Source organism: Oncorhynchus masou, chromosome 9 (genome assembly GCF_036934945.1).
Source record: "Oncorhynchus masou masou isolate Uvic2021 chromosome 9, UVic_Omas_1.1, whole genome shotgun sequence".
Lineage (NCBI taxonomy): Eukaryota > Metazoa > Chordata > Actinopteri > Salmoniformes > Salmonidae > Oncorhynchus > Oncorhynchus masou.
The window spans coordinates 59,685,056-59,709,163 of NC_088220.1; the positions used below are offsets into that span (position 1 = coordinate 59,685,056).

The following is a 24,108-nucleotide window of genomic DNA, read 5'->3' on the forward strand; positions in this document are numbered from 1 at the left end:
TGTACTTTGATAGTAGCCTTCCTGTATGTTAATATGTCATGGCCTCTTCCAAGAGGTCTGACACTTTATGGCACAGAAGATCATCTGTTATTGGCATTTTATTTATTCATAATATATATTTGTTAACTAGGCTATTCAGTTAAGAACAAATTCGTATTTACAATGACGCCTAACCTGGACGACGCTGGGCCAATTGTGCGCCACCTTATGGGACTCCCAATCACGGCCGGGTGTGATGCTGCTTGGATTCGAACCAGGTACTGCAGTGACGCCTTTTGCACTGAGATGCAGTGTCTTATACCACCGCGCGACTCGGGAGCTTGAGTAATAATCCGTAGCTATATTTCTTTCGATATTTTAAATCAAACACGGTAAAATGTATATTCGAATAATTCGACCTGTAATGTGATTTATGTTCATAGCTAGTACGACTCAATCGCGCACCCCTTGAAATCAGGTGGTACGTTCCATAGCTCTGTTTCCCCGGAAGAAAGCAGTTTGCTTTTACCACTTGGGAAGTGATCAACCGTGAAAGTACATGATCTACTCGCATAAAAAGAAATAACTCTTGGAATTCAAGGTTTGCATAAAATATTCACATAATTATAATATCCAAAACGGTGTTGTAACAGGTGGATGAACTGACGTAAACCTGTGGCAAATATTTAGCTAGCCAACAACGGCTAGTTTTCTGACTTCAAGTTCTGTTGAGAAACTAACTTCGCTAACGTTGCTATTTAACATTCCAGCTAATCGTTTCCATTGTTTTGGTCGAATTCAACTGATCTCTGTACCCCATGTATTCTAGCTCTATGGTCCGACGTATTCGACTCTGTTGGCTTTTGAACATCATGACAGAAATAACATGCGAACTGTTTAGCTGGATGTTAGCTACCCGCGTTAGTTGGCAAGTTAGCGAGCTAATTAGCTTACATTTTTAGCTAACTCTGGCTAGCTATGTCTTAATCTTGTTGATAACTACAAATAAGCAAAGCCCCAGACAGGTGTATAAAGAGCACAACAATACACACAACGTTAGTCACTTTTGTGGTTGATGATTAATTACATATATAGATTTAGGCAGATCAAGATTATATTGCTTGTTTCACTTAACGTTAGCTAGTTAACGTTAATTGATTGCCATATAACGTTCATCTGGTAAGTTAATGTGACATTTTAAAACCTGAATCCTTGGGATGATTTGTAAGCAAGCATTTCGCTATAAAGTCTACACCAGTTGTATATGGGTCATGGGATGAATATAATTTGATTTGGAACATCAATGCATATGGTTAGCCTTTGCTTTGGCTTTGCAATCGCAGTTAACATTGCTAGTTAACGTTAGTACTAATACTAGACCTGTCATACGAGTTCTTGTATATTTTTTAATTGGTTTTGATAACAACCGTTCTTCCGTACTTTGGCATTGTACTATAGTTAATATTTAGACAAGCTATCTGGCTAGTTACCAGGTACAGTGGGTTTATGAATGTTTCTCTCCGTTCTGCATTACGGTGACGCAGTTATTCGGACCAGTGTTTAACGTTAGCTAGCACCTACGACAACAATTGCGAGAAACTCCTGCATGTGTGTCGATGAATATCCGTTATTTGTTGTAGTTCTATGTACGTTAACTGGTTAGCTAGCTAGTAGAGTAGCGATCATTGATGTGTCAACCCCCTGTCAGAACAACCTCAATTCGTCGGGGCATGGACCCTACAAGGTGTCGAAAGCATTCCACATGGATGCTGACCCATGTTGACGAAACAAACTGTTGAAAGCGTTGAGTGTGAGGGGGAAAAAACCAGCAGTGGAGGCAGTTCTTGACAACAAACCTGTGAGCCTGGAACCTACTATAATACCCCATTCAAAGGCACTTAAATATTTTGTCTTGCCAATTCATCCTCTGAATGGCGCACATACACAATCCATGTCTGAATTGTTTCAAGGCTTAAAAATTATTGTTTAATAACCTCTCATTTCCCCTTCATCTACACGGATTGAAGTGGATTTAACAAGCGACATCAGTAAGAATTCATATCCTTCACCTGGATTCACTTGGTCGGTCATGGAAAGAGTTCTTAATGTTTTGTACACTCAGTGTATTCACATGCACGCCACACACAGCCTAGTTTCAGCAAGAGCGTGCCTCTCAATTGGTTACATGGAACAGCTCACAAAATAACAACAACGGTAGCCGGTAGGGTATGTAGGAAAGACGTTACTAACAGTAAATACTAACTAAGGAAACAATGGGTATGGAAACCAGGTATTTGAAAAAGTTTTGTCTAGTCTTGGTTGAATCTTTGCGAATTCAGTCATCATGCGCTGTTTGAATGAACATTTCCTAAGGCCTTCCCAATTTAATGTTGACTGCAAAGTAATCCTACCTGGCAGAATTATTTCGGATTTCTATCCATTTGGTTTTCAAACTGACATCACATGTACTGTACTGTAGCCCTACATTGTACAGAAACACAGAAAATGAGAGTATAACCACTTCTCCAGGCAGCACTACACCACTGCATCTACTGTCTATTGAATGGGCTAAGGTCCACATTGGATGAGATCTGTTTGTTTAGGCTAGCTAGCTGCTTCAATATACAGCCAATTGGCTAACATTAAACATGGGAGTTATCTGATCTGTGGTTTACGCCTTGTCTGGCACACAACCGCGAAAACCACTTACACAAGACAAAGATAGCTTGCCAGTATATTAGCTAATATGTCATCTCCCCTCTCCCTCACTCTCTCTCTGTTGCTGTAGGATAGTACACAGTGTTCGGACTGGCTGGGGAGGCAGATCTACAGACAATATCACATACGCTGGACAGATTTGTAAGTGAACAGACTCATGAGTGAACTTTTGGGATGGCCCAGTACTATAGCTAGTTGAGCCACAGCCAGAGTGGGGGCATTCTAAGAGTTGATTAGCTATGTGATGTGACCATACCGTCTTGTCTTTATGTATGCTTTATAATGTTATTGTACTATGTAGTTCATCACATCAAGTCTCACTGTAAACTGTGTTTTTATTATAGAATCTTATAGATTTGAATGGACAAGGAGACCAGAAATACATAGGTACTTCTCCTATATACTATCTGTAAATAGTATACTGTTTATGGTATGGCTTTCGGCTGGGTGAGATGACATTCAGTGTGTGTGTGGACCCAGCCCAGCTAGTTAACCCGTGTGGTGACTCCGCGATGCCTGTGAAGAAGAAGAGGAAGTCTTCAGGGTCAGATGACCCGGGACTCAGGAAGTGTAAAATCACCTGGTGAGGAACACTACCCACTACCCCTCACCCCTGCTCCTCACCCACCACCCCTGTCCTCTTTCTCCTCACCACCCCTCACCCACCAATTCTACCCTCCTCCTCACCCACCTCTTCTGCTCCTCACCTCACCACCTTTCCCACCATCCTTCACTATTGGATGTTTGATATCCCCAGATACTGCTGTATTTAGAGCTGTAGTGGAACTCTGCCTCACCCAACCCTCTTCACCCATTCCACCGTGTGTGTTGCAGCTGCTGCTTGCTGGCTTTGCTCTGTGCAGTGAGCCTGGCTGCTTGACTAAAAGAACTCAATACTCAGCACATATTTGTCCCCTTATGCAACACAGACCCCAGTCAGTCCACAGGAAAGTAGAGGGGGAGGAGTGTGTGTGTGACACTGAATATCCTGAGAACTCCTCTAATGCATTTGTCTGAGTCTGTTGAGTGACCATGTTCTGACCCGCGTTGTAGTTTCTGACTGTGTTCTGACCCGCGTTGTAGTTTCTGACTGTGTATTCTATCCCGTGTTGTAGTTTCTGACCGTGTTCTATCCCGCGTTGTAGTTTCTGACTGTGTTCTGACCCGCGTTGTAGTTTTTGACTGTTCTATTCTGCGTTGTAGTTTCTGACTGTGTTCTGACCCGCGTTGTAGTTTTTGACTGTTCTATCCCGTGTTGTGGTTTCTGACTGTGTTCTATCCCGCCTTGTGGTTTCTGACTGTGTTCTATCCCGTGTTGTGGTTTCTGACTGTGTTCTATCCTGTATGTTGTAGTTTCTGCAGACCCCAGGCTCCAGGCCGGTTGATCAGCCCAGAGGACCAGTTCTCCAATAAGAAATGTCTGGCCTGGTTCTACGAGTACACAGGTACAGTGCCTTCAGAAAGTATTCATACCCCTTGACTTATTTCTCACCCATCTACACACAATACCCCATAATGACAAAGTGAATACATATTTTTAGAAATATTAGCAAATTTACTGAAAATAAAACACAATTATCTCATTTATATAACTATTCACACCCCTGAGTCAGTACATGTACACCTTTGGTAGTGATTACAGCTCTGGGCAATGTTCCCACAATTATTTTTCAGCACTGAGCAAATTTTTGGTCTGCTGAGCACAAACTTGAATATTGTGAAAATTCTGTGCAACTTGTGGCGGGCGGCGTGTTTACTGTGAACACTGAGGCTGTACCCGCTTTAAGGTTATAACAGTGGCCTAGTAGGCTACTGTGGCTATTTGATCATAATGTAGGTCTAGAAGAGTGGCCTACCATAACAAACAATGTAGAAAATGTATCCCAAAATGTATTCAGCCTACAGTAGCAGCCAATGTGGTGTTCAATGTAGGCCTACATTCTGAGACTTTTGAAAAAAACATTTAGGGATTGACACTAACCTGTTTATCCGCTTGTCCTTCAGACAAGGTGGCTGAACATGTTATGGTGTTTGATGCAAGAAATCACTTTACAAAATAAAATGCATTGTTTTTCCCTTACAAATATTACAGAGAATTGAGACAAATGATGCTACTCTCTGCCTATTGGTTTGTTAGCTTATTCAAGACTCTCAAATTGCCCCCTAAAGACAGAAAAAAAGCTATGTACCTGGGATTTCAAAGATGGCTAGAAATGCACCTGTTTTGTGCTCTTGTAGGATGAAACCACTCCCCCATTACTGACTAGAAATGAGCTATAACTGAGCTAATAACTTACTTACTAGCAAAGAATATGAACAAATGTACATAACTGGCTACATGCAGCTTTTGCTTTGATCTCAAAACAAGCGCATCTACTTTTGACCACTCATGCTCTAAACACAGTCCAGTTCAAAGTGAATGGCACAGATCCATATATGGCAATGGACTATTTGCATATAGAAAAACTGAAGCTCTGATTGGTTATGCTGCACCGGTCTGTGTAGAGTCATGACTGTCAATGCAATAGAATCTGTAGTTTGTTTCAGTATGTTGCATTGAAAGGGGATACTATTGCGTGGATTTGATGATAATTCTTACAGCAGAGGAAAATTGGCTATAAGTCTTTCTGGTAAGTCTCTAAGAGCTTTGCACACCTGGATTGTACAGTATTTGCACATTTATTATTTTTGAAATTCTTCAAACTCTTGTCAAGTTTGTTGTTGATCATGCCTAGACAGCATTTTCAAGTCTTGCCATAGATTAAGCCAATTTAAGTCAAAACTGTAACTAGCCGACTCGACATTCAATGGCATCTTGGTAAGCAAGTCCGGAGTATATTTGGTCTTGTGTTTTAGGTTATTGTCCTGCTGAAAGGTGAATTTGTCTCTGTGTTTGTTGGAAAGCAGACTGAACCAGATTTCCCTGTAGGATTTTGCCTGTGCTTAGCTCTATTCCGTTTTATTTTATCCTAAAAATAACTCCCTAATCCTTGCCGATGACAAGCATACTCATAACATGATGCAGCCACCACCATGCTTGAAAATATGAAGAGTGGTACTCAGTGATGTGTTGTTGGATTTGCCCCCAAACATCATGCACATCATGCTTTGTATTTAGGACATAAAGTTTATTTCTTTGCCAAATTCTTTTCAATTTTATTTTACTATCTTATTGCAAACAGGGGGCATGTTTTGGATTTTTTTAAATTCTGTTCAGACTTCTTTTTTCTCTGCCATTTGTTATTATTGTGGAGTAACTACAATGTTGTTTATCCATTTCTCCTATCACAGTCATTAAACTCTGTAACAGTTTTAAAGTCACCATGGTGAAATCCCTGAGCGGCTTCCTTCCTTTCCGGCAACTGCGTTGGGAAGGATGCCTGTAGCTTTGAGTGACTGGGTGTATTGATACACCACCCAAAGTGTAATTAATAACTTCACCATTCTCAAGTGGATATTAAATGTCTGTGTTTGTTCATTTTGAACCATCTACCAATAGGTGTCCTTAGGCATTGGAAAACCTCCTTGGTCTTTGTGGTTGAATCTGTTTAAAATTCACTGCTCGACTGAGAGACCTTACAATTATCTGTATGCGTGAGGTACAGAGATGAGGTAGTCATTAAAAAAATCATGTTAAACACTATTATTGCCTTAAGCACATGTTTACTCCTGAACTTTAGGCTTGCCATAACAAAGGGATTGAATACTTAATGACTCAAGATATTTCAGATTTTCGTTTTTCATTTTTCATTCATTTGTAAACATTTCAAAAAAATGTAATTCCACTTTGACATTATGTGATATTGTGCGTAAGCCGATGACGCAATCTGTTCCATCAATTTTAAATCCAGGCTGTATCACAACAAAATGTGGAAAAAGTCGAGGGGGTGTGAATACTTCCTGAAGGCACTATGTCATATTATGATGGTCATAGGTTGCTGTATTAACTTTTGATACACACTCTGATTAGAACTCGAAGTCACAAGGAAAGCTCAAGTTGATTGTTGGGTATTGAGTCATTTATACCATTCTGTGTGTGTGTGCCAGGTCCAGATGAGGTGTTGGGTCCAGAGGGGATGGAGAAGTTCTGTGAAGACATTGGAGTGGAACCAGAAAATGTTAGTCTTCCTCTTTTCTCTTCACCCACTCATCATCATCGTTGATAATTATGATGCATATTCTCTCTCTCTTCCCCACTCTCTTTCTCCCCTCTCTCTGTCCCTCTCTCTTTTTCAGATAATCATGTTAGTTTTAGCCTGGAAACTAGAAGCACCAAATATGGGATTTTTCACTAAGGAGGAGTGGCTTAAGGGAATGACTTTACTACAGTGAGTAACCTTGATTTACCACATCGCATGTCTGTTTCTGACGCTTCTGATTCTATAGGTGTGACTGGGAAAGCGTGTTTGTTTGTGACCACCCCCTCCTCCTCTATAGGTGTGACTGCATAGAGAGGTTACAGGGGAAACTGGACTACCTGCGCAATCAGCTCAACGACACAATCATCTTTAAAAACATCTACAGATACGCCTTCGACTTTGCCAGAGTGAGTCCTCCTATCACTGGTCCATAGTCATGAAATGGTTTGACTTCCTGAGGAGAGGGTCTGGATGGCAGATGTACTTACATTATCTCTCCCTCTTTAACATCTCTCTTAACCCTCCATCCGCCTCTCCTTCTGCTCTTCTTCCCCTTCTCTCCCCCAGGATAAGGACCAGAGGAGTCTGGACATGGACACAGCTAAGTCCATGCTAGCGTTGCTACTGGGGAGAACATGGCCACTGTTCCCCGTCTTCAACCAGTTTCTGGAGGTAACACACACCCTATGTTGAACACAGCTGTGTGGTTCCTGCATTGACTCGCTCCAGATATCAATCTCCTTCTCTTCTCTCTCTGTCCTCCCCGCTTTTCTACACTCTCTGCCCCCCCCCCCCCTTGCTTATCTCTCGTCCCCTGCAGCAGTCCAAGTACAAGGTGATGAATAAGGACCAGTGGTATAACGTCTTAGAGTTCAGTCGTACAGTCAGCACAGACCTCAGTAACTATGACGAGGATGGAGCCTGTGAGTACACACACTAAAACACATACACACACACTAAAACCCATACATACACAGTCCCTCATGCTAACACTACTCTCTCTCTGAAGGGCCAGTGTTATTGGATGAGTTTGTGGAGTGCCAGAAAGCTCGGCTGGCAGCACTATAGGGGAGGACACTCACAAAACCGCAGAAGAGGAGAAAGAGGGAGCAGGAAAGCGAGAGAGAAGCACACATGAGGATGTTCTGCCCCCATTTGAAATATACAGAAACGGCACACACACCTTTCATGGACTGTGCACACACACACACACGCGTACAGTGTCACGGAGCGCACACACACTTCCAGTGATGGCCTCTGTGCTTTGTGGGACAAACAGTGAATTTCTCTCTGAAGAGACTTTTTCAGTGTTAATTTAAACAAGTTCAACAAGAAGAAAATAACTAAAGATGAACTATTTTTCATATGTATTGCATCTGTGGCCACAGTTCTCTAGCCAGTGTTGTTAAGATCGACTGGGGAATTTTTCTGTTTCATTTAACATTTTTTCCATTCATTTGAGTCTTACATTGTTTATAGTATGTCTTCAGAACAAGAATAAAGAATGGAATTGTACCAAACCTGCTTCTAACCTCCTCGCTACAACCAAATATACTGGGCTGTGATTGGTTCTACCAAATGAATTTACCAGATACATTTGTCTTGTGGTCTGGTGGATCAAAATGTCAAACATGGCCTTCGTTAAAGGTCCAACGCAGCCGTTTTTATGTCAATATCAAATTAATTAAGGGTAACAATTAAGTATCTTACTGTGATTGTTTTAAATTAAAATGATAAAGAAACAAATAACTTAGCAAATAGTGATTATTCAAGCAAGATTTCTGCTAGGACTGTCTGGGAGTGGGGAGGGGAAAACGAAATGTTATTGGCAGAGAGATTTGGAACTCTATCTTATTGGTCTATTAACAAATTTACTGCCTGATGATGTCACCAGACAGGCCAAAACCCCATCCCACCAAGACAGGCTGAAATTTCAGGCAGTCTTTGCAAACAGCTCTTACACTTAAAGGGCATCATAATTTTCACAATTTCACAGTATTATTCCAACCTCAGTATGGAAATATACACGGAGTGTAAAAAGCATTAGGAGCACCTTCCTAATATTGATCTGCACCCTGTTTTTCCCTCAGAACAGCCTCCATGCCCCGACAAATTGACTACGGGGTTGAAAGTGTTCCACAGGGATGTTGACCCATGTTGACTCCAATGATTCCCACAGTTGTCAAGTTGGCTGGATGTCCTTTGGGTGGTGGACTATTGATGTACACGGAACCTGTTGAGCATGAAAGACCCAGCAGCGTTACAATTCTTGACACTCAAGCTGCTGAGCCTAGCAACTACTACCATCTTTTGTCTTGCCCATTCACCCTCTGAATGGCACACATACACAATCTATGTCTCAGGGCTTATTAATCCTTCTTTAACCTGTCTCCTCCCCTTCATCTGCACTGAAGTGGATTTATCAAGTGACAATAAGGGATCATAGCTTTCACCTGCATTCGCCTGGTCAGTCTGACATGGAAAGAGCAGGTGTTCCCAATGTTTTGTACACTTGGTGTATATAAAAGAGGGAAATTAACCCAATAGAACACGAACGAGTCCCAAATCATTAGCCATCAGCTTAATATTTAATCAATCGCCTCCGAACACTTCCTCCTGTATTGTCTACCTCAAATTTGTGTACCCCTGTCTTGCAGTTGTGTGATTCGGCCAAATAATGATATATTTTTGTTCACTCCGACATAGGCCAGACTATAGTTGTTATTCCAGGCGTATTAGTGCTATGTGCAATCATAACCTGGGGACAAGGTTAGAACCAAATACACAGGGACTAACTTTAAATTAAGAATCAAATGTATATATAAATCCCTATTTACATGAGCCGATGTCAAGGTGCTGTACAGAAACCCAGCGTAAAACCCCAAACAGTAAGCAATGCAGATGTAGGAGCACGGTGGCTAGGAAAAACTCCCTAGCAGGCAGGAACCTAGGAAGAAACCTAGAGAGGAACCAGGCTATGAGGGGTGGCCAGTCCTATTCTGGCAGTGCCAGGTTGAGATTATAACAGTACATGGCCAAGATGTTCAAACGTTCATAGATGAACAGCAGGGTCAAATAATAATAATCACAGTGGCTGTAGAGGGTGCAACAGGTCAGCAACACAATCATCCAAAGTGAACATTTACTTGTAATGTTTTATTTCCAATTGCTTTTACAAAACAATAATGGAATCTGCTGGATGTGATGACAAGTCAAAATCTTAAGTGTGTCTGGGAATTTGTGTGTGAGAATTTGTGATTGAGAAAATGTTTCACAATGGAGTGAAATGGCGAGGCACTAACTGTTAAAGTTATCCAGTAGGAAACACACATTTTTGTTTTCTGTTTCAAACCATTTTGGTACATTGTCTCTGTATGCCTGACTGAACATGACCCAGATCTTTCTGCTCGGGCTGCATCTATCAAGTTTAGGAGGGCTGATCTTGAACCAGTTTCGCCTTTTATATCATAATGATTAAGATTATATGGACAGGTTAGGACGGGATCATTTATCAGCAGCTCTACTCTGAGACACTTTATGAATACAGGCCGAGATCTTGTATGTCATATCTCCAGTTGAAAGACTGGTCTCTCCTGGCCCTGGGATGGGCTGGCTGGACTGGCTGTGTCCCTCTCCTCAGGGTCTGAGTCCTGGGGGTCTGAGTCTCGGCCCAGGGGGTTCTGTGGGTCCATGGGGCTGGCGGTGGCAGCAGCCATGATGGTGTTGAGCCTGGTGAGGGACAGCGAGCGCTGCTTGGCCTGGGGAGCGGGGGAAGTACGTTCCATGGGGACGGGGTTTGGCAGGTGACTATAGCGATGCCCCTCCTCATCGTACTGGTACAAACGAATCACACGGCTCTGTCTGGCGGGCCGGGGAGGAGAACACCTCTCTTCTCCCGCTGATCCCTTCCCCTGACTCTCCACTCCCCCTCTCTCACCCCAACAGACCCTTCTTCTGAATCACTGCTACTATCACCTCTAAATCCTCCCTCTTCAATCTTTCCCTCACTCTCTGTCTTCTTACACTCTGTCCTCCCCTCCTTTCCCTCTCTCCCTTTCTCACTCGCTCTTCTTCCTTTCTCCCTGTCACTTTCATTCCTCCCCTCCTTTCCCTCTCTCCCTTCCTCCCTGTCACTTTCATTCCTCCTCTCCTTTCCCTCTCTCCCTTCCTCACTCTCTCTTCTTCCTTCCTCCCTGTCACTTTCATTCCTCCCCTCCTTTCCCCCTCTCCCTTCCTCACTCTCTCTTCTTCCTTCCTCCCTGTCAATTTCATTCCTCCCCTCCTTTCCCTCTCTCCCTTCCTCACTGTCACTCCTTTCTTCCTCCCCCACTCCCCTGCTCTTCTCTTTTCCATCTGTGCTGCCTCCCACCTCCCTCCCATCTTCTCCTCCCCTCTCCCTGCCCTCTTCTTCTCCCCTCTCCCTCCCTTCCTCTCCTCTCCTCTCTCTCCCTTCCTCTCCTCTCCTCTCCCTCCCTTCCTCTCCTCTCCCCTGGTAGCAGCCCTCCAGGTAAGCAGTCTCTTCATGATGTTTGCCCCTGAAGCTTCTCTGAGGTTTGGCTGGTGGAGATGGGCTTACATTCTCCATGGTAACGCTTGTTGTTGAGGCAGGGTAATCCTCATCGTCTTGTTCCACATCCTTCCGGAATGCCACGCTGACTGTTTCACCATGGTTACGACGTTCCTGTCCTAGTGAACGCACCCAATTCACACACCTTAGAGAGGAGTTGTGGTAAAATATATCTGTATTTAATATTGATGCTGTTTAAATGGGAAGTTTTACAGCTATACTACTGTCACGGAAAGCAGTCTATGGGCCAAGAGAAACTAATCCATGGTTCGGTTTTCTTTAAACAACAACTACAAGTTTCAACTAACCATGATTTAGTTTCTCATGGCCCATATTCTACTTTCAGGGTGAGGACTCATCTAACATGAAGTTGTAAAATACTGAAATTCATCTTTATCAAATGTAAAATAAAGGTGAATAGATGTTGACTAACAGTTGAATACATGTTAATATAGGTAGATAAAGCAATACACCTGTCCAGTAATGTCCTGCTCAAAGCTCCAGAGCTGAACCCCACCAGGAACGTCACCACTACTGATGCTGCCACCGCCGCCGCAAACACACCGTCAGAAACCACGGCAACATTCCTCTCCTCTGCATGACCACCCAGAATACTCCTGACCGCCCGCCTGTGTTCGACAGCATGGTCCTGTGAACTGCTGGCAGTCCTGAGGGAGGTAAAGAGTGAATGAATGTATGAGTCCCAAATGGCACCCTATTATATAGTGCACTACTGTATTAACACAACATGACTGCCTTACAACAGTGCTTACAGCAGGTAGGGTGTGAGTGTAGTTTGTCCTCCGGCCAGTAGGAGGCAGTAGTACAGCCCGCTGTGGTGAGGAGAAGCAATGTGGATCCGCAGGCTACCATCTCGTTGCATAGAAATCACATCCTTCTGGTTGGCATTAAGACTGCTGTTCTGGACCCGACCGAAAGGGGTGTGCCAGTACTGGACCACTCCTACACACACACACACACACACACACACACACACACACACACACACACACACACACACACACACCAGTATAACAGGGGTATGTGGCATTCCACAAAGGTAGTCTTTGTGTGTGTGTTTTATCTCACCTGCATGTGTTGTGTTCATGCAGGTCAGTGTGAGGCTCCTCCCTTTGTGAACTCTGACCCTAGAGGTGTGGCTTAGGGTTAGACTGACCACACCCATACAGAGGGCTGAGCCAATCAGCAGAGCTGCTGGCAGCAGAGACCCCAGAATTCTTCCCATTCCCACAACTCTACACACACACACACACACACAATAAGGACAATGTTTCTCAGAATGCCACAAATACCTCATCTTATATGGACCCATGTCAAGTAACATGTTTTTAAATTCAACAAATAATAAAGCAATCAATCAATAAATCAATTAACCAATCAAACAAGTATTTGATATAGTTTCTCTTGGCATAGTCCTTCATTGAAACACACTGTGTGAATAAGTAATAGTCTTCTGGGAAAAATAATATTACAATACAATGATCCTCATCACAATACCATTATGACTTACTGTGTAGTTTGTTCTGTATATCTCCTTATACAACAAACCGTCTTAAATTAAATTAACAAGTTAGATGTTTCATGTCCATCTCCCCCGTTGTCGGATGTGAATGTTGTCTTTCTTCAGTTCAGTATAGTGTAAAGTGCAGTTTCTCACATGACTTTTCATATGTCCGGTGACTCCGGTACCTTGGGGTTAAACATTAATGACATAGCGTCACCTCGGTCACTGGCTCTACTCCACAGTACATTACGCTGCTGTCGTTTCACCCGATGGCCACCGGGGGGCGCTGCAGTACTGTAAATACTACAGACGTGAAAAACATGTTGTTTCCAAACAAACTACTGGTTCGATGAAAGTTTTACATTGTTTCCAGAATGGCAAATTGACCGATCTGCTGCATAATGGCTGCTGTATACTGGCTGCAATTAGATTTGTTCAAACAGACAGTTAGTGTAAAAAGATCAGAGTTGGGCTGCTTGTGTAAACGTATGCTACAGTGCAGGCATACATCTTCGAAAACATTGAACACCAACATTATATATTTCTTTGTGCGTTTTGAAACGAATTAGACCTCATTCTGAAATATACATATATATTGGTTTGCGAAGTTGTTTTAGGAGTGGAAATTCTTTATGAAGAGTGAGGTGAGGCGTTTTGACCACAATCTAACGGAAATGGATGTCCAAGTAAGATAAACGTCACACATTTTTTTTAAATGACTAGGCAAAAATAGACTAGATTTATTCTCAAATGTTTTATATGAAAAACAGTTGGCTCCAGTTAATATTTAAGAGCTTTGATTCAACTTGTCACTGGAGCAGTAGGTCCAGTCGGCAGTAAAATAAAACACCATATGTTTAGGATCAACATAGTCAGGGAACGGGAGTAGCTTGAGCTCAGCTCCAGCCGTTAAGACACCCTCCCCTGTGTGTGAGAGATAAAGAGACAGCAAGTGAGTCCCGAGGAGCTCATGCACCAGAAGAGCAGCCACCGGGAGGGAACAAGGGATCGCTCCGACTGAAGCCCCAGTAGGACAGAAACGAATACGTCATCGAGGGAGTCAACTCTTCCAAGGTAAACTAGAGTAATTAAAGCAGACCGTTGGTTTGACGATGGATGAACATACTTCAACTTTCCTCGAGCATAGCCTACAGCAAATATGGATACTTTTGAATGTGTGTAAACGTATCTGAACTTTTCTAGAGCATACGATTTTACCAACCGTCAGCCAAGTAAAATGATATTCCATGATGTAGGCCTACTTCACATCAACGGAGTTGAGCGCGGACTGGAGCTCGGGCGTAACCTAAAATGATTCTTTTTTTTTTTTAAATAAAAACGTGATTTTATGTGATGTCAGAACTCCAGTCCGCCCACACAAGTCGTTGTGCAACTCCGTTATTGTGAAGTACAGTACATCGTGGAGTTTACTTGGCCACCAACTGTGTTCAGCAAGTACAAAACACGTGTTTTCGCGCGTCATTTCAGTTAAATTGCATACTTTCTCCGTGTGTGTGTGTGTGTGTGTGTGTGTGGGTGTGGTTGGAGAGCAGAATACAAAAAATGATTGCAGTCAGAGTGCAGTGTAACTGCATCCAAAATAAATAAATAAAAATCCTCAGTAATTTTGAAGTATAACTGCAGTTCTGCAATTACTGCTTCCAAAATACCATAGTGGACTGCAGGTACGGCACTTTTAATGCAGGTTCAAAACGGCAATCCTTTTTAGTAAGAGTTTCCTCCCAGCAGCTGCAGCATCTGTAAAATGTGTTTACAATTTCAGTAGTGTTTAGACTTACTGAGCAGAGCTACTACCTTTGGCCCAGGCTGTGGAGGTCTGTAATGAATCCTGACATTCTTTCTCTCTCCACCTCACATCTACTCAGAAGTTCTAAAGCCTGATGAGTCATGTAGGACTTCACTGTTCAATGGGACTGAACTGTGAACAAAGCCACGGTTGTAGTATAGTTTGTCTCTGCCAGTTCAGTCTGCCATGTCTGTTACGGTGTTATGCCTGAAGAACACCCACAGCCTCGGCCAGTCACAGCCTCGGCTAACATTGGGTTGGTGTTGTGGTTAGAGTAGCTAGCAGATTGTAATGGGCTAATGTGATGCTGCATTAGCCTCTACTGTTTGGCGTGGCACAGAGCATTTTAGACTTAACTTGGTGATACTATCTTCGTTCTCGGTTCAGCTAAACATGTATCTTCTAAAATGTTTAAGTCCAGTTGCAGGTGGTTCGTTTGAATTTTAGAAAATGCTCCGTTATTAAAAATACATGTTTTGCTCCGTGATGTAATCCAACTATGTGTATGCTGCCATCTTGTCTATTTCAAATATTTTCTCATTGATTGAGACAGGTGGATCATGATTAGGCTACTGTTGGTATTTCTAGTGGTAAAGATAGATGCAAAGAGTGATACATGATGAGTTTGGGATAGAACGTATGGAGAAAGAAAGGAAAGAGACGGACAGTGAGACAGAATGAAAACAAACAGGCGGCGCAAACGGGAAGAATGTACGTAAAAGGACGAAGAGAATGAGCTTATAGAGATGGATTTGGAGGGGACAGAGAGTAGTAGTAGTGATTTTGACAGTACCCAATAGTCCCCTTCCCAGACAGAACCCACAGCTAGGCTGGCCATGTTCCATTCATACCCGTAGTCCCTTTCCCTAGTTCCTACTCAGATTTGTAAGGAAGAAATGGGTATAGGTAGTACCGTGACAGCTCCATCTAGACCTCCAATAGACTAAGTCCAACCAGTAGCAGTGCTTGACTGAACTGCATACAGTATTCCTGTAGTAGTATACACCGAACAAAATATAAATGCAACAATTTCAAAGATTTTACTGAGTTCCAGTTCATTTAAGGAAATTAGTCAATTCAAATACATTCATAAGGCCCTCATCTATGGATTTCACATGACAGGGCAGGGGTGCACCCACTGGGGAGCCAGGCCCAGCCAATCAGAATGAGTTTTTCTCCGCAAAAGACAGACAGAAATACTCCTCAGCACCCCCACCCCTCAGACGATCCCACAGGTGATGAAGCCGGGTGTGGAAGTCCTGGTCTGGCATGGTTACACATGGTCTGCAGTTGTGATGCCAGTTGGACGTACTGCCTCTGTATACACTCTATATACATCAATGATGTCGCTCTTGCTGCTTGTGATTCTCTGATCCACCTATGCACAGACGACACCATTCTGTATATTTCTGGCCTTTCTTTGGACACTGTGTTAGCTAACCTCCAGACACGCTTCAATGCCATACAACTCTCCTTCCGTGGCCTCCAACTGCTCTTAAATGCAAGTAAAACTAAATGCATGCTCTTCAACCGATCACTGCCCGCACCTGCCCGCCCGTCCAGCATCACTGCTCTGGACGATTCTGACTTAGACTATGTGGACAACTACAAATACCTAGGTGTCTGGTTAGACTGTAAACTCTCCTTCCAGACTCACATTTAATCCAAAATTAAATCTAGAATCGGCTTCCTATTTCGCATGCAAAGCATCCTTCACTCATGCTGCCAAACATACCCTCGTAAAACTGACTATCCTACCGATCCTTGACTTTGGCGATGTCATTTACAAAATAGCCTCCAACACTCTACTCAGACTGCATCCAATTTGCTATCACAGTGCCATCCATTTTACCACCAAAACCCTATATTCTACAGACCACTGCGACCTATATGCTCTCGTTGGCTGGCCCTCGCTTCATATTCGTTGCCAAACCCACTGGCTCCAGGTCATCTATAGGTCTTTGCTAGGTAAAGCCCCGCCTTATCTCAGCTCACTGGTCACCATAGCAGCACCCACCCGTATTTATTTAGCTCCTTTGCACCCCAGTATCTCTACTTGCACATTCATCTTCTGCACATCTACCATTCCAGTGTTTAATTGCTATATTGTAATTACTTCGCCACCATGGCCTATGTATTGCCTTACCTCCCTTATCCTACCTCATTTGCACACACTATATATATATATATATATATATATATATATATATACTTTTTTTCTATTGTATTATTGACTGTATGTTTGTTTATTCCATGTGTAACTCTTTGTTGTTTGTGTCGCACTGCTTTGCTTTATCTTGGCCAGGACGCAGTTGTAAATGAGAACTTGTTCTCAACTAGCCTATCTGGTTAAATAAAAAAAACGTTTTTAAAAAAGCCACATTTTCTAAAACAATGTTGGAGGCAGCTTATGGTAGAGAAGTTAACTTTCAATTATCTGGCAACAGCTCTGGTGGACATTCTTGCAGTCTGCATGCCAATTGTACTCTCCCTCAACTTGAGACGCCTGTGGCATAGTGTTGTGTGACAAAACTGCACATTTTAGAGTGGCCTTTTATTGTCCCCGGCACAAGGTGCACTTGTGTAATGATCATGCTGTTTAATCAGCTTCTTGATATGCTACACCTGTTAGGTGGATGGATTATCTTGGCAAAGGAGAAATGCTCACTAACAGGGATGTAAACAAATTTGTGACCCAAATTTGAGAGAAAAAGCTTTTTGTGCTTGTGGAACATTTCTGGGATTTTTTATTTTAGCTCATGAAACATGGGACTAACACTTGACATGTTCTGTTTATTTTTGTTCAGTGTAGTTAGTACTGCTAGCTGTTGTGAACTGACCACTCCCTTCATCCCTCTCCTTTCCCCTCCTCTCTTCTCCAGGAGAGGTCTATGGTAAACCCTGTGTGTGTACTAGTGTGCATAGTGTTTGTCTGCATTGTGTAGTGTGTGTTCTGTCTCTAACAGGCTTGTCAAACACTAACATGATTACAGACTGCCTGACTTTGTCTAATAAGCATCTCCATGACTACCAGAGAGTCCTGTTGACTGTCAGACCAGTGAACTGTAGCAGTTTGTGTGTGTTTAGCAGACAGACTCTATGCTAAGCACACTGCTAAAAGGTTTGGGAACCTCTGATCTAACATTGGAGGTGGATCGGGTTACTCCCAGTGATCCATGGGTAGACTAGGAGTGTCTCTTGTCTGGATGTGTCACATGATTGGAGAATTATGTTGTTATGGTGTGACTCATATGGTGTGTGCTGTGTGTGTCGAATAAGAGGATATCCTTTAACAACCGTGCTTATTTTGCTCTACTTTCAATGGGAGGAGTCAGTGTACAATGTAGATAATGGGACTCTGTCTCACACACACACACAAACCCCCTTCTCTTGTTTGCCCTCTTCTTGGCATAAATCTCATAGACTCCCCACCACAAAAATGTAGCCTTAAAGCTAAGGTATTTTTGTTCAGTGTAGTTAGTACTTCTAGCTGTTGCGAACCGACCACTCCCTTCTCCTTTCCCCTCCTCACTGGTGGCTGCTGAGGGGAAAACAGCTCATAATAATTGCCGGAGCAAAACCATCAAAAACATGTGTTTGATGTATTTGATACTATTCTGCTCCAGCCATTACCATGAGCCCGTCCACCAACCTCCTGTGCTACTGATACCAGGGTTTCTTCTCGATCAAAAAGGGACTATCCTGTTATTTATCTAAGTACCTAACTGTTTAATTGTTACCAAATTAATAATGAAACAATTAACTCATTGGGATCTGGGGCACCACGAGAGTGGTTCTTTAACTTCTTATGGCTTGGGGGCAGTATTTTGACGTCTGGATGAAAAGCGGGCCCAAAGTAAATACAATGCTCAAAATAATAATAAAGGGAACACTTAAACAACACAATGTAACTCTAAGTCAATCACACTTCTGTGAAATCAAACTGTCCACTTAGGAAGCAACACTGTCACATAAATGTCACATGCTGTTGTGCAAATGGAATAGACAACAGGTGGAAATTATAGGCAATTAGCAAGACACCCTTAATAAAGGAGTGGTTCTGCAGGTGGTGACTACAGACCACTTCTCAGTTCCTATGCTTCCTGGCTGATGTTTTGGTCACTTTTGAATGCTGGCGGTGCTTTCACTCTAGTGGTAGCATGAGACGGAGTCTACAACCCACACAAGTGGCTCAGGTAGTGCAGCTCATCCAGGATGGCACATCAATGCGAGCTGTGGCAAGAAGGTTTGCTGTGTCTGTCAGCGTAGTGTCCAGAGCATGGAGGCACTACCAGGAGACAGGCCAGTACATCAGGAGACGTGGAGGAGGCCGTAGGAGGGCAACAACCCAGCAGCAGGACCGCTACCTCTGCCTTTGTGCAAGGAGGAGCAGGAGGAGCACTGCCGGAGCCCTGCAAAATGACCTCCAGCAGGCCACAAATGTGCATGTGTCTGCTCAAACGGTCAGAAACTCCATGAGGGTGGTATGAGGGCCCGATGTCCACAGGTGGGGGTTGTGCTTACAGCCCAACACCGTGCAGGACGTTTGGCATTTGCCAGAGAACACCAAGATTGGCAAATTCGCCACTGGCGCCCTGTGCTCTACACAGATGAATGCAGGTTCACACTGAGCACATGTGACCGTTCTCCACAGCGTCTCCAGACTTTCTGCTGCCTGCAACATCCTCCAGCATGACCGGTTTGGCAGTATGTCAGTCATGGTGTGGGGTGGCATTTCTTTGGTGGGCCGCACAGCCCTCCATGTGCTCGCCAGAGGTAGCCTGACTGCCATTAGGTACCAAGATGAGATCCTCAGACCCCTTGTGAGACCATATGCTGGTGTGGTTGGCCCTGGGTTCCTCCTAATGCCAGACAATGCTAGACCTCATGTGGCTGGAGTGTGTCAGCAGTTCCTGCAAGAGGAAGGCATTGATGCTATGGACTGGCCCGCCCGTTCCCAGACCTGAATCCAATTGAGCACATCTGGGACATCATGTCTCGCTTCATCCACCAACGCCACGTTGCACCACAGACTGTCCAGGAGTTGGATGCTTTAGTCCAGGTCTGGGAGGAGATCCCTCAGGAGACCATCCACCACCTCATCAGGAGCATGCCCAGGCGCTGTAGGTAGGTCATACAGGCACGTGGAGGCCACACACACACTACTGTACCTCATTTTGACTTGTTTTAAGGACATTACATCAAAGTTGGATCAGCCCGTAGTGTGGGTTTCCACTTTACTATTGAGTGTGACTCCAAATCCAGACCTCCATGGGTTGATAAATTTGATTTCCATTGATAATTTTTGTGTGATTTTGTTGTCAGCACATTCAACTATGTAAAGAAAAAAGTATTTAATAAAAATATTTCATTCATTCAGATCTAGGATGTGTTATTTTGGTGTTCCCTTTATTTTTTTGAGCAGTGTATATAATTGGTAGATTAGGATAGAAAACACTCTAAAGTTTCCAAAACTGTTATGTCTGAGTATAACAACTGATATTGCAACCTGAGGAAAATCCATCCAGGAGGTGGGATTTTTTTAGATGTGGTTATTTTCAATTGAATGCCTATAGAGTATCTAATGGGTTAGGACCCAGATTGCAGTTCCTTTGGCTTCCACTAGACGTCAACTGTCTTCAGACATTGTTTCAGGCTTGTTTTCTGAAAAATGAAGAAGAATGAGACCCTTTCTCAGTGGACTGTAGAATCATGCAGTGCTGGTTTGCGCACGTGACCGAGTGTGCGCCCTTCATTGTTTTTCCTTTCTATTGCATACTCTATTGTCCGGGTGAAATATTATTGATTATTTAGACAATAGACAACCTGAGGATTAATTATAAACATCGTTTGACATGTTTCAACAAACTTTACCAGTACTATTAGGATGTATTTGTCTGCATGTTTTGAATGCCTTTGAGCCAGTGGATTACTGAACAAAACGTGCCAACAACTTTGGGATATAAAGGGGGACTTTATCGAACAAAATTACCATTTATTTTGTAGCTGGGACTCTTGTGACTGCAACCATATGAAGATCTTCAAAGGTAAGTGATTCATTTTATCGCTATTTCTGACTTTTGTAATTGCTTTACTTGGTTGTAAAATGTTTGTATGCTTTTGTAAGTGGGATGCTGTCCTCAGATAATCGCATGATATGCTTTCGCCGTAAATCCTTTTTGAAATCTGACAAAGTGGCTGGATTAACAAGAAGTTAATCTTTAAGCCACTGTATAACATTTGTATTTTTTATGAATGATTATTATGACTACTTCTGTATTTTGAATTTGGCACTCTGCAATTTCACCTGATGTTGTCGAGGCGGGTCGCTAGCAGAACGCCTGGGCCAGAAAGGTTAACCTCTCTAGCCAAAAGCCAGAGAAAATGCAGAGGGCCAAATTCAAATAAATTACTATAAAAATCAAACTTTCATGCAATCACACATGTAATATACCAAATTAAAGCTACACGTGTTGTGAATCCAGCCAACATGTCAGATTTCAAAAAGGCATTTCGGCGAAAGCAAACAATGCTATTATCTGAGGATAGCATCTCCGCAAACAAAAGAGAGAACATATTTCAACCCTGCAGGCGCGACACAACGCAGAAATAAAAATATAAATCGTGCCTTATCTTAGACAAACTTCTTCTGTTGGCACTCCAATATGATCCATAAACATCACAAATGGTCCTTTTTGTTTGATTAATTCAATTGACATCTATCCAAAATGTCCATTTATTTGGCGCGTTTGATCCAGAAAAACACTGGTTCCAACTTGCGCAACGTGACTACAAAATATCTCAAGTTACCTGTAAACTTTGCCAAAACATTTCAAACTACTTTTGTAATCCAACTTATTTTATCCCCCCCCCCCCCCCCCGCTTTTAAAGTAAATAAACTTTCAAATTGAGGATGGGATGATCTGTGTTCAATACAGGAAGAAAACAAACTGACGCTACTTTTCTGGTCATGCTCCTCTAACAAACAGTACACTTGAAGTGACCCTCGTTTTGAACAGGGCTTCTTCTTCATTACACAAAGGGGAAAACCGCAACTAATTTCTAAAGACTGGTGACATCCACTGGAAGTGGTAGGAACTGCAAGAAGGTGCCTTAGAAATCTGGATTCCCAATGAAATTTCATTGAAAAGAGTGACCCCCCCCCCCCCCCCCCAAAAAAAATAAATAAATCTGATTTGGTTTTTCCTATGGGTTTTGCCTGCTACATAAGTTCTGTTATACTCACAGACATGATTGAAACAGTTTTAGAAACTTCAGAGTGTTTTCTATCCAAATCTACTAATAATATGCATATCTTATCTTCTGGGGATGAGTAGCAGGCAGTTGAATTTGGGCATGCATTTCATCCGGACGTGAAAATACTGCCCCCTGTCACCAAGAATTTTATACAGTTGGTACGAAAGGGCGGTTCTGTCAGGCTGACACGCTCTCTGACCTCACTCAGGGGTGTGACTTGTTAATGTAAAACAACTATCTCTTATGGCTCCTAAAATCACCCCCCCCCCCTTTAACAAAATTACATTCATTTTTCATATTCCATGGACAACGCATATAGTGGGTATTCTTTCCAAGTTACAGTATTTCCTTTATAACATTTTTAATGACATCACAAAATGACATTAGTGTTCTATAGATCGCCTCTGACCATTCCCCACGTTCTATGTTAGAAATATTATTCCAGTATTTGCTTTTGAACATTTTAGAGTTTTGTTGGGAAAAAGTATCTTGAAACAAAGGACATTCCTTTGGTGAATATTGGAGACGGAGATCTGAATCTTCTCAACTTGATTTACAACAGGACTTGAGTTGGTAATCCCCCCCCCACCACCCTGCGGGTGAGAGAGCCAATTTCCTATCATTCTACACATTTCTCCATGGAACTGAGAGAAAATGTTGCTGTTTTAAAGCTAATTTCCTGCAATTCTATGCATTTTCTATGACTGACTAATGCAGTGCTCTTCTGTTCAAACAATAACGAAGTCAATACTGCTAAAATCATTATTTCGGGATTTTTGAATTGTCCCTGGTTGTCAAGCTTTTCTTTAGGTGATTGTTAGTTGTCTCTTATTTTAAAATATAACGTTATAGGTGCATTATAATTTCTACGTACTTTTTCTGCTTTTAGTTGTTCAAGTTTCCGCTAGAAGTGTTTTTCCATCCTGAAAATGTATGCCTTTATTTTTTTACACTGTTTGTACATGTTTGTGTGTAACCTGTGTGTTCCAGGATAATGATTGTGCCATATGAGAATCAGTGTTTTGCTGCCCTGTGTATGGAATGTGTGTGTGTGTATAACTGTGTGTGTGTTCCTGCAGGGTGATGGTGGTGCCATATGAAAGCCAGGGCTATTCTTCCCTGCGCAGGGAGTGCCAGCAGAGTCGAGTCCTGTTTGAAGACTCTGTGTTTCCGGCTACGGACCAATCTCTGTTCTACAAGACCAACCGCATAGGAACCATCACTTGGAAGAGACCTAAGGTACCACACACTGACGGGAGGGGTGGGTGTGTTTGTCTGGGGGAAATAGGAGAGATAACTTTTCAACTTCATATGCATCATCTCCAGCACCAAACCAGTGTCTACATATGTGAAAACAGTTTGTTTCTATGATCTGTGGTTAAAAATATATGAAAGGTCCCCCAAAAATGATCTGTGACATCACAGGGTAGGATTAAAAGTAATTAAAAAAAAAGATTTTCAAAACTTGTAATGAGTTTCTAGCCAGATGGAGGGTATTTTCTTGCTCACCACGTCACCGCGAATCTGTAAATCACTGTTTTTAAGAGTCCATGTTATCGCAGCAACGGACTCAACCGCACGAATACCCGACCAACCCGTCTTCAGTCAGCTGTTTGTTATTTTATTGTCATGACGGTCTTCATCCAGAACCGTCGGTTACACGGTAATTGTGCCAGCCCTGGAGTTAAGGTGTTTGAATAAGCATCCGACTGAGGTATGTCATCTCACTGCTGTTCAGAGGAAGAGAGGTGGGTGGTGAGAGAAGGTGAAAGAGTGTGGGGCAGGGAATAATTAAGTGATAATTCCCGAGAAGCCGGTGTTTGGAGGATATATTGGCATGGGTGTTGTTAGGCCTGTGCCAAACACCGGCTTCTCGGGCATTATCACTTTTATACAACGGGTTACCAACATATTAAAAACAATTCTTGGCATTTTCATTAACGTTTATTTTGATTAATTTATTCATACTATTTCATCCTTCCACAAGATATAGTCCCAACACAAATGTAGGGTTGCTAGAGACGCGTCCCAGTCGTTCTGTATTTATCTGCCATACTGGCTACCAACGTTCTTATCCCTTGCTTGCTATCTAGCCAACTACGGCTAACTTACGTCA

General features: G+C 42.7%; 3 protein-coding genes across 5 annotated transcripts in view; 2 read left to right on the top strand and 1 right to left on the bottom strand.

The window, feature by feature from the left end:
* The first annotated feature begins 462 nt into the window (after positions 1–462).
* On the top strand, positions 463–8,356 carry LOC135546358 (DCN1-like protein 5). 2 transcript variants are annotated; one of them, XM_064974715.1, is made up of 11 exons: positions 463–580; positions 2,768–2,838; positions 3,042–3,084; positions 3,178–3,280; positions 4,051–4,142; positions 6,745–6,815; positions 6,934–7,025; positions 7,135–7,243; positions 7,404–7,508; positions 7,657–7,759; positions 7,846–8,356. In XM_064974715.1, exons 4-11 carry the CDS (start codon positions 3,210–3,212, stop codon positions 7,902–7,904), a joined length of 702 nt encoding a protein of 233 aa, XP_064830787.1. In that variant the 5' UTR covers positions 463–580; positions 2,768–2,838; positions 3,042–3,084; positions 3,178–3,209; the 3' UTR covers positions 7,905–8,356. The 2 variants fall into 2 exon arrangements, with proteins under 2 accessions (XP_064830787.1, XP_064830788.1); XM_064974716.1 differs by lacking the exon at positions 3,042–3,084.
* A 1,615-nt stretch (positions 8,357–9,971) lies between these two features.
* On the bottom strand, positions 9,972–13,299 carry LOC135546363 (uncharacterized). Of its 2 annotated transcripts, none has more exons than XM_064974720.1 (5): positions 12,935–13,299; positions 12,493–12,551; positions 12,177–12,366; positions 11,877–12,071; positions 9,972–11,548 (listed from the first exon to the last, which is right to left on the bottom strand). In XM_064974720.1, the coding sequence occupies exons 2-5, from the start codon at positions 12,509–12,511 to the stop codon at positions 10,684–10,686; spliced, it is 1,269 nt and encodes a 422-aa protein (XP_064830792.1). In that variant the 5' UTR covers positions 12,512–12,551; positions 12,935–13,299; the 3' UTR covers positions 9,972–10,683. The 2 variants fall into 2 exon arrangements, with proteins under 2 accessions (XP_064830792.1, XP_064830791.1); XM_064974719.1 differs by having other exon boundaries at positions 12,493–12,659; positions 12,935–13,297.
* A 252-nt stretch (positions 13,300–13,551) lies between these two features.
* LOC135546360 (calpain-5-like) overlaps positions 13,552–24,108 on the top strand; it is a 29,204-nt gene continuing 18,647 nt past the window's right edge. Inside the window, exons 1-2 of the mRNA XM_064974718.1 lie at positions 13,552–14,002; positions 23,072–23,231. Of these exons, the coding sequence (XP_064830790.1) occupies positions 23,076–23,231 (156 nt within the window). The 5' untranslated portion in view covers positions 13,552–14,002; positions 23,072–23,075. The remainder of the gene's footprint in view (positions 14,003–23,071; positions 23,232–24,108) is intronic.